Source organism: Malania oleifera, chromosome 10 (assembly GCF_029873635.1).
Source record: "Malania oleifera isolate guangnan ecotype guangnan chromosome 10, ASM2987363v1, whole genome shotgun sequence".
Classification (NCBI taxonomy): domain Eukaryota; kingdom Viridiplantae; phylum Streptophyta; class Magnoliopsida; order Santalales; family Ximeniaceae; genus Malania; species Malania oleifera.
In genome coordinates, this window is record NC_080426.1 from 47,511,252 (window position 1) to 47,521,214 (window position 9,963).

Consider the following 9,963-nt stretch of genomic DNA (forward strand, 5'->3'; position numbering starts at 1 on the left):
ATCAAGTTCTGGAAACTGTAAATATATAAATAATCTGAATAATAATTTGATAAAAATATATAATTCATGCTGAAATCATAAAAGAATTTCCTAGCATAGCATGTTACCTTTACCTGACTACTGGAAAGCCTCTATGGTATACTGGTCTAACACCCGCAGGGCTTCCTACTCAACACACTGAAAACAATATTCGTTAGAACAGAATATCATTATTTCTCTATCTACTTCATTTCCTACAACTGCTGGAAAACCTAATTTCGAATAAAAGACCTTACCCTGAACCTGGGGAGAAATTCAACTTGATCCCACCGACGATCTGCCCTGGTAAATTTGGAGAGAACTCCGCTAGGAGCGTCGTGGTGACCTCAAATCGTCAATCTGGCGACTGACGAGGCCAAAATCGAAGAAAGTTGGAAGAAGAACTGTAGAAGAGAGAGAGAAGGAGAAACCATGTTTCTCCGATGAAACCATGTTTAGGGCTATTTATACTGCGAGATTCGTCGACGAGCCACGTCACCTCGTCGACAAAGTCTGCCGCCTCCTTCTGTTCCTGTTCCCATTTCCCTTTCTCTTTATTATTTAAATAACATTATTCCTCCGGTCGTTACATCTATAAAGTTCAAAAATCTGCTGCACGAGATTTTTGGCGAATGTTTCTTGATTTGAATTTGTTTGTGTGTAAACCCGAAGGGGTATAAAATAAAACTTCGAACAAATGATTAGGGGTTCCCTTTTGGTTCTCTGAGGCTCCCTTGAGTTCCCTTGAGTCCCTTTTGGTGTCGTTTAGAATAGTTTTATTTTAATCATCAATTTACATTGCTTTGTTTAATTTCGAATTGCAAATTCAATTGTATTTTCATTTCTACTTTGTTTCAATTTTGAATTTCAATAAAAGCTATGCTTTCAATGCATTCTTCATTACCTTGTCTTTATGTTTGATTTCATGCACAATGAGTAGCTAATCCATTCGATTCTTTGGATGTGATGAAACCCTAGGCTAGAACAGCATAACTAGGATTCAATCAATTGTGGACAGTAGGGTATGGTTGCTAGAAAGGAATCCGTGTTCTCTAGATAGGGTATACCCTGTTCTCTCGATCATGCTTTGGATGATTGGTGCAAACCCGACTATGCTATGCTACTTGAGCGGATTGCTTGACCATTGAAACCCTAGTATGGATAATTGACCGAACCTAGTTATTGCGCATTAAAGGCTTAGGGTGAATTCATAACCAGGAAATTTCTTTTCCACAAGTAATTCAATTCAACTTTCATTGCTCTCGTAGTTTAAATGGAAAATCCAAATTCAATCTTTTCTTCTTGTTCCAGCGTGGTAAATTAGATTAATTTGGTAAACTGCTGCATTGTAGTCCCTAAGGATCGACACCCAACTTCCTCACTGTTTTACTGAACTTGGGAGTAGTCAGGTTTTATAAATTTTATCTTTGGTAGTTAAGGACCCAAGCCTTAGCAAGCCTACCACACATCATCAGTCAAACAAAGTCGGATGGTTCATAGTGCCTTTGCCTCTAATTCATTCCAACTTGCTTCATCCATGCTTTTTGATTGAATTTTGTACAAGCTCTTCATCATACCTTGCTGTACTAATAGATCCTTTGCCCTTCTCTGCCACAAACCGAAATTTTCGGTTCCATCAAACTTGATAACGTCAAATTTCGTAGACAAAGTTCCAGAGGCCATTACAACAATGCTTTGATACCAATTTTTTGTGAAAAATGAATTGCATAGTGGAATATATTTGTAGGATCAAACACACAATGCAACACTTAATGATAAATATACAGAACAATCCACAACCACATCATAATGTAAGAAAGCAATAACAACACAATACATAAGGAATTACGTGATTCGGCAATGCTTACATCCACAGGAGCAAATGACAAAGATTAACTATTTTCTTGTACAAAGTACATGAACAATACATCAACCCTCTATACAACCATCTCTCTAAATACATCACAAATGACATATAAATAGAGTTCCTAGAGGTTTTCCCTTCAAACCCTAACCAAACAAACGTCTCCTTATTCAAATTTGAAATCTACGTTGGGTATATTGAGTCAAACCGTCGACAGTTTCAGACATAATGAAAATTCATTCAGACACTACTCCAAACCGTTGACGGTTACAGGGCTACCGTCGACGGCTTGCCCTGCTGCACCCTGATTTCCTTCATACTTTCCCTTTATGCGTGCTTTCCACTCAATACGTGAGCCACATATCACAACAAAAAGCTTAAGCATCTACAAAATATCAACATAAATATAAGGGTGGCCAAATGGGTCAACATGTTGGATTGAAGTCAAGTTACTAATTCATGACACTTAAATGGATCAAGTTTGAATTGATCCGTTTTTAAGAGGGTGACTAAAAAGTATACTCCAAACCTAGCCAATTAATTAATTTGGTATAAATGGGTGTCCATCAATAAATACATAACAAATTTATCTATATTTTCTTTAATATTTCAATAAATATGAGTAAAAATTTTTCAAAATAACATTTCTATTCCTATTTATTATTTCAATAAATGTGAAATTTTGAAATACAAATTTAAAAATAGAACTTGTTTATTATGTTTCTCCTTAATACTTTAAGAAATATGAGTTATTTTTTTTTTAAAAAGCGACACATATTACATACAAATAAATTGTCAATATGTCACAAATTTTATTTTTTCAACCACTATAAATTATTGGCAGAAAAAATTCCACCACTTTTTCATTGAATTTTGATAACAAACTAAAATAGTTGTTTCTTAAATAGTTAACCCAATGTGTACAAATTAACCCAAACTATTTAACCTGTGAAATTATTTTGTTGAGTTAAAGTTGACTCAACTATGAATGGGTCAACCTTCTTTAAGGCGAGTTTCACCCACTTATATTCAAAGCAACTTTCAATTTTCGATGCATTAATCCCTTGTTAAAAGTTACAGATTTAGCCTCCACAGGCATGGCGCCATGGAAAGACATCAACACGTAAGAAGGAGTATCGATGGTTCAATTTCAGGTAGATACACTCACGGAACCAGTGATACTTGTGGATGATGAAAATTTACTCTGTGAGCCAGCAGAGATCGTGGATGGTGAGAGTTCATTCTGTGAGCCAGCGGGGACCATGGATGGTGAGAGTTTTCTGTGAGCCAGTGGGGATTGTGGATGGTAATGGAGATGTGTTCCGGAGGTCGGGTTGGTCGAACGTCCAACTGATGCATAGAAGTCGTGTCCGCATTCCGGATTTACCTGATCAGCAAAACCTAGGGGAAAGACGCTGATCCGTAGGTTTGGTGCCGCACTAGGGGGTTCGAAGGGTTTGTTGGTGGCTGGAGTTCCTATATAATAATAAAAAAAAGTTACAGATTTAAAACTCTTAAAAGCTAAAAGTTAACTTTTTCTCTAACAAATTATTATATTTAAATGTTGTACATAATTTTTTTCATAATATTATAAAACTATCAAAAACGTTAATTATATTTCCTAAATTTAGTCATTTTAATTATGTTTAAACACCTTACAACTTTGTCACCGAATATTCAAAGGTAACGTTTTCTTTCTAACAGCTCGTTTAGTCATTTTTCAACAAACTCTTTTTCATCACATTTTAAATATCCTTTTGAAAAATCACAAATGGATCAAATTAAACTAAAACCGAAGCCTGATTTAAACGAGTGGACCACAAGTCATCAACTGAGCATTAATTAGTTTTCCAACCACTGCATGAATAGTATAATTGTTCTCTATTAGTTATTATTAACTAGGAGAATAACATATGCATTGATGATTTTTTTTTTGTTTAGGAGGGGGCAAAATCCAAAAGAGTAAAAAACTTAGAAGCTAATAAAATGAGAGAAATTCACTCTAATTAGTTTCTCCATCATAATACAAAGAGAAAAAATAAGAAAATCCATGCACTGATTCCTTGGAGAGGTCTTGGATTTGGAATTGTATTCTATTTGAATAAAATATAATTAAAAAATATATTAAAATTTGTTCGAACTCATCCAAATTTAAAGTTTGAAATGGATGCTTTGGACAACCTTGATGAAAATTAAAAATAAGAAAATCCAATTTCAGCCCACTAATCCCTTGTATTTGCAGCCCAAGCCCCCTGCGCCCCTGCCGTAGCAGCCCAGTACTCCACTGGAAGCCCACTGTTGCAGCCCAACTCAACTCCAGCTCTGAAGAGTTGCCCACGCTCGCGAAAGAAATTGGAATTTCCTAAGGAGTTTAGAGTCTGCAACATCCCTATTCCTCTTCTTCGTCTTGGTGTGTGTGGCAGAATGGTGTGTGCGACGGCAAGCAGATTTGCAGCATCCTCCTCGGGGCTTCATTGACGACAACTGCTCCTCTGGCTCCGTCGCTTGCTGGCCGACGCCTCCTTCGGCAGCCTGCCTCCTCCTCTGGCCTCTTCCTGGAGATTGGTAAAGACCGAAACAACAAGAGACTACAGTTGAGACTCACAGTCACAGTCACAGTCAGAGTCATAGCCTCATTGATTCATACTCACGGGTATATTTCCCCAACCTTCTTTCTTCTTCAATGTTTCTCATATTTTGATCATTTCCCCCACCTTTATTAATTCACAGCAACTTAAAATAGGGCTTATGTTTCGGTTTTTCCATATAGCATTTACTCTCAGTAGATTCGTTTGCGACGCCCAGCTCAGTATTTTTCTGTGAAGGTCTGTTCGGTTGGTTTGGAGGGATTCGGACCAAACCGAACTGATCGATTTGGTTTTCGGGTGTCATGAGCGTCCCAAAGCACAACCCTAGCTCCTGCAGGAGGAGAAATATTTACAAAATTACTATACATGTAAGGCAAAACCCTAGCTCCTGCTTAACTCATCAGAAAATTTTTAGAGGGTTGTCTTGTCATATATATTTTAAGCTTTTATAAAACAAAAATACCAACTGATCCATGCCTTTCCAATTCTATAGTTTTTAGAGTCTTATAATTCTTTTTTTATATTTTTGTCACAACAAAGAAGTGCAAGTATTTTAAAATACTCAAATACATTTTACTAAAATACTTAGTTTATTACTGTCCAATAGTATATAAATAGACATTTTAAATAAATTATGTCGTTTTATTTGTCCAATCAGAATATTTAATTCAATTACTATTAATTTTAAGGTCCATTAGCTAGCTACTCCTAAGATCGAAAGAGACTAGTGGCCTATGATCTACAGTACTAGATCCACATTCTCGTGTTGTGTGAGGGTAAGGTACTAACGCCCCCTACCCACTATCCTTTCAAGCGATGCTATGATGACCTTGAAATATTCAAATAATAATCAAGCAATGTCTTTGACTCTTCATTTTAAATTAGATTATCTTTTCTTTAAATACCGTTTCACAGTACAACCATCAAGTTTTTGTTAGATCCGTAGGGCTTCTTTCACCTCGAAAATCCTAGGAAGAATATTATCACGCCAGTTTCAAGTTCCGTCGTCGATTTAATTAATTAGAGTTTTTTTTTTTTTTTTTTTAAATCCAAATTAAGCACAAATGGACAAGAACATATTCAATAAATAAAAAAAAGAAAAATGCGAAGCAAGAAGACCTCTTATCTGAATCACAAATAAAAACTCACCTTAAAATATTCACAATGAATTTCAAAGGATTAATAATTAAAATGGGGAGCCTAATATTGCTTTAAACTAGCAATGACTATTGAAATTTTTCATAAATGAAAGAAACTATATAAAGAAATAAAAAAAAAACGCACACAATTTTCCTAAATTAGGAGACACAAATTTTCTAAACTAGCAAATAAAACAAAAGTCAAAACTTTATGTGCCAGAAAATTTTTTAAAATTTTTTCTGTGATATTCTGCAAGTTGAAAAACCTTAATCTAAGAAGGAAACCCTAGAAAATTCTTTAAAAAAACCTAGAAATTTCAAACAAACATTCTACAATTTTGTGATTTTTTTTTATTTTCAAATTAATTAATAGAAAATAAAAACAAGTGACAATTCTATAATTAAATTGAATTAAATAAAAAAATACAGAAGATAATGTTGAGACTTTAGATTCTAAAAAAACAAGCTCAAAACCTTCTTTTATTTCAAAGAAAAAAATTTATTTAATAAAAATGCATTTTTATCAAAAAGAACTAAATAAAGATAAATAAATAAATGACAAATAATAGAAAACATCACATGAAAAAAAAAAAAAAAGAGGATTTTTCAACGATTTTTGTATGATTTTCCCATAATTTTTACCCATTTTAAATTTATTTTTAATTAAACAAATAATATAAAATATAATTTTTTTTTAAAAAAAAAACCCCGATTGATTGGTTGGCTCAATTTGGTAGTACCATGCATGCCTGCCAACCCATTGTTACACGATTGAAAACTCTCTTGATGTGTTATTGTATGATGTGAGCTTGAAATTATTCTAAAACATGCATGCATCGAGTTTGAATTGAAGATTCAAAAATAGTTTAATTAATGAATTCGGTGACAGGCCTAGAAGTAGTGTGATAGTGTTCTTATTGGGATTCTTGAGGTGAGTGGAACCTTATAATTCTAACAAGATACCCAATGGTCATAAGATGAAACAATATTTGAAGGAAAAAAATCATATGAAGAATCAAAACCCTTACTTGATTAATATATAAATATTCCGAAATTATCATGGTACCATTTGAAAAGATGAGTGTGTGACAGATGCTAGTAACTTTCCCTTACGAAGCTGTACTCCTGAAGTTGACTTCATTATCGCATACCATGACTACCTATTCCTTGGGTCTAGATTGAGTTAAAGACCAATTAATTAGTAGTAATTAGATGAATTTAACCACACTTATACCAAAAAAAAAAAAGGGTTAGTGGCGACTCCATAGAACTCTTAACACGATTAAACTCCTTATATTAATTTGTTTTCAGGGTCGCCATCTCCATAGAGGCATCAAATCTTGGTCTATATGTGTTGACAGGTGTAACGTCCAGGGGAATTCATATGGTATTCATAGGTTACATTTGGATTATCGAATTTCAAGTTCTGTTTTGGCCTTATGAGCTACAAGCCAGTTGTCGATAGCCATTTTTTATTCTACAAGACAAAAAACAAGTTGGATATATGGAAAAATTAAGTAAAAAATGTAAAAAGAAAAAAAAGCAGTTGAGGTGGTGGACTGGCCACTTTTGGTGGTCAACCGGCACCTTTCCCACCATTTTTATATTGGCGCCCCAATAGGTAGTCTATTGGCTCATTCAAGTGGTCAATTGATCCCAGCAAAATTTAAAATTTTGAGTTGTCTTACAGTGATTGGTTGGAAAATTTGGGCATGTCATGCATGTCAAGTGACGTTATTGGCAGTTGTCGGTTGATAGTTAATAGTAGCTAATTTTAAATTTGAATTTTTAGAATTCAAACTCAAAAGGGGTTTTCACTTCTCTTCTATAGGAGGTCTATAAAAGGACCATGTGGGGAAGAGAGATGAACATGTCTAAGTGAGGGCAAGGAGAAACTTTTCAAGTATTGTAAGGGATTTACATTGGAGATTTGTTTGAAGAAAAGAAAATGATTTCATTTCTCATTATTTTGTTTGGGGTATTTGGGGAGTGATTTAATTGAGAGGGGTCCTCCACATGATCTAAAGAAGTAAATTCTTCATCAAGGACAATGCATAATCCTTATGTCCCCTGATTTTCATTCATTTCCATGAATGTTGAATGTATGATGTATGGAAGCTTTTGAATGTTATTGATTAGATATACCATGTTTTTGTCATCATTTTGTGTTGATGTTGGTGTATTAGTGGTGTTAGGATGTTTTTGTTGCAATGCCATGGAAAAAACATGTCTTACAAATAATAATAAAAAATGCATTGTTTTCATGAAATTGTCTTGCAGGCGGTCACAATATATGAAGAGGTGAGACTGCAAGTTTGCAACAAAAAGTTTAAAGAAACTCTAAGAATCAACCTTTGCAAGATCTGCACAGCAAGGAGAACGACGAGAGAGAGAGAGAGAGAGAGAGAGAGAGGAGCTTGGCTTGATCTGCTACTTCATCAACTGCAACATGAGGATTAGGAAGCATGCAAAGATCTCTTCTCTTATGCTTTCGCATGCTTCGACTTCTTCCCCGTCACTGCAGACACCCGTGTGCCAGCTAAACCAGTCGCCGTGGGATGTGATTACCTTCCCTTCTGATTCGACCTCCTTGTCTTGCCTCCCTTCATTTTCGTTCCTGCTTCAGGTTAGTTAATTTTCTCGCAGATTTGTGAAAAAACCTTTTGGCCAAACAACCTCATTTGCTTGCATTTTCTTCTTCTTTTCACCATGGCCTAGGGTTTATCCTTTTTGTAAAACCCTAAATCCCATCATTTTATCATGTAATCACACTTGAATACACCACCGCATTAATGAGCTTGCCTTCATTTTATGTATTATCTTTTCTTTTATCTTTATGTTTGTGTGTGTGTGTGTGTTTGTGTGTATATATATCATTCATTTTGGTTTTTGGCTTTTGTGGTAGAGCGAAGAAGAAGAGAGCGTCACCGCGAATGGGAGCTTGGGAGATTCTATTGGAGCTGTTGAGAGGTAACCCTCTAGTCTTTACATTAATGGAACCCTCTTTTTCCACATTCCCAACGCCTATGGTTTTTCCTATATACATTGCTTATAATTCAAAATTTTAGGCTAACAAGCCCATTGTCACTACTTACTTCCTCTTATTCGAAAATGTCAATTCTTCTGCCCAGTGTTGCTTCGATGAGGATATCACCCGATAGTACTGAAGAAGAAAAGCCAAACCCAAAAACGAGGCTTTATCCCACATTAGAGAAAGATACTGCAAAGAAACGAGAGAAAATAATAGCGGATGAGCACAAGCTGGACACCCAATTTGAGTTCATTAGAGGGGGAGGAGGAGAGACTATGACCAATAGTCCTACTATTGCTTTGTGTTCTAAATCAGATGGGAGGGGTTGGCACTGCAAGAGGGAAGCTAAGCAAGGGCACACCCTATGTGAGCATCATCTTGCTCAGCTTAGGTCTTACACGGCCAGTCGCCCATCGAGCCGAAAGACTGAGAAAACGGTGGCATCGGGCGTTGCGATAACATCTCACTCCACTGCCACCACCTCTTGTCCTCGTCCCAATCGCAAGAAGCCTTTGATTTCCACAAACCCCCATGAATTCTACTACTATTCCGGATTCGGGCCCTGGTGGGGGAAGAAGAGAGGCGGTAGCACCGGCGGAGAATCAAACAAGACTACTGTCTCGGAGGCCACCGCGGGAACTGTTGCCTCCTTTTCGTCTCAAATCAATCGGACCAGCGATAAAACTAAAGATCTTGACTTCGTGGAGGATGACAATGATGACAGAGAGGGGAACGATGATGGCAGACGGAAGAGAACTCGAAAGCCGGTGAAGGCGAGATCACTGAAATCTCTAATGTGATGGTGGATTGGAGGTGGGAGTGTAGGGGTTTTGGGGTTTTGAGGTGTCTTGATTATCGTAAAATTTTTTAATGACTTTGAGCTAGAGGGTTTTAGGTGGACGTAATACAATGAGTTGGTTTAACGCTTATGTTGTTTGTATTTTGTGGTTGGTAAGAATTGAGTTTCTCGCCCATGATAGGAGGGGAATTTATAGGCTATGAGTTGGGTGGACTAGGAGAGTGTGTTGGTCAAATCTTCCACGTATAAGGTTAATCTTGTAAATTATGTTATCTGACGTGGCATAAATCATTCAGCATTTTTGTTGTTGTTGTTGCTATTTTATTTTTATTTTTTTCATTTGGAAGAAAATGTTAATCTAAGTCGCACCCTTCCCCCAAAATGAATGCTTTCTTTGGTTTAATTAATGAAGCACATACATTAATAAACAACAAAGCTTAATTTGTTGATCTAGATTTGACCTAATCTTAAATGGAATTGAGTTCAAGCTTCCCTTTACACCTTGTTATTTCAAATTTATTTTT

The 9,963-nt window shown here is 35.9% G+C and overlaps 1 protein-coding gene across 1 annotated transcript; it reads left to right on the forward strand.

The window, feature by feature from the left end:
- The first annotated feature begins 4,144 nt into the window (after window positions 1–4,144).
- On the forward strand, window positions 4,145–9,734 carry LOC131166834 (uncharacterized). The gene is made up of 4 exons (XM_058125425.1): window positions 4,145–4,535; window positions 7,890–8,235; window positions 8,515–8,579; window positions 8,741–9,734. The coding sequence occupies exons 2-4, from the start codon at window positions 8,059–8,061 to the stop codon at window positions 9,438–9,440; spliced, it is 942 nt and encodes a 313-aa protein (XP_057981408.1). The 5' UTR covers window positions 4,145–4,535; window positions 7,890–8,058; the 3' UTR covers window positions 9,441–9,734.
- The last annotated feature ends 229 nt before the right edge of the window (window positions 9,735–9,963 follow it).

Bases quoted from the DNA above. Each gene is read 5' to 3' on its own strand.
- LOC131166834 (XM_058125425.1), top strand. From the start codon at position 8,059: ATGAGGATTAGGAAGCATGCAAAGATCTCTTCTCTTATGCTTTCGCAT. The intron at 8,236-8,514 runs GTTAGTTAATTT...CTTTTGTGGTAG, and splicing joins CATTTTCGTTCCTGCTTCAG to AGCGAAGAAGAAGAGAGCGT. The intron at 8,580-8,740 runs GTAACCCTCTAG...TCTTCTGCCCAG, and splicing joins TCTATTGGAGCTGTTGAGAG to TGTTGCTTCGATGAGGATAT.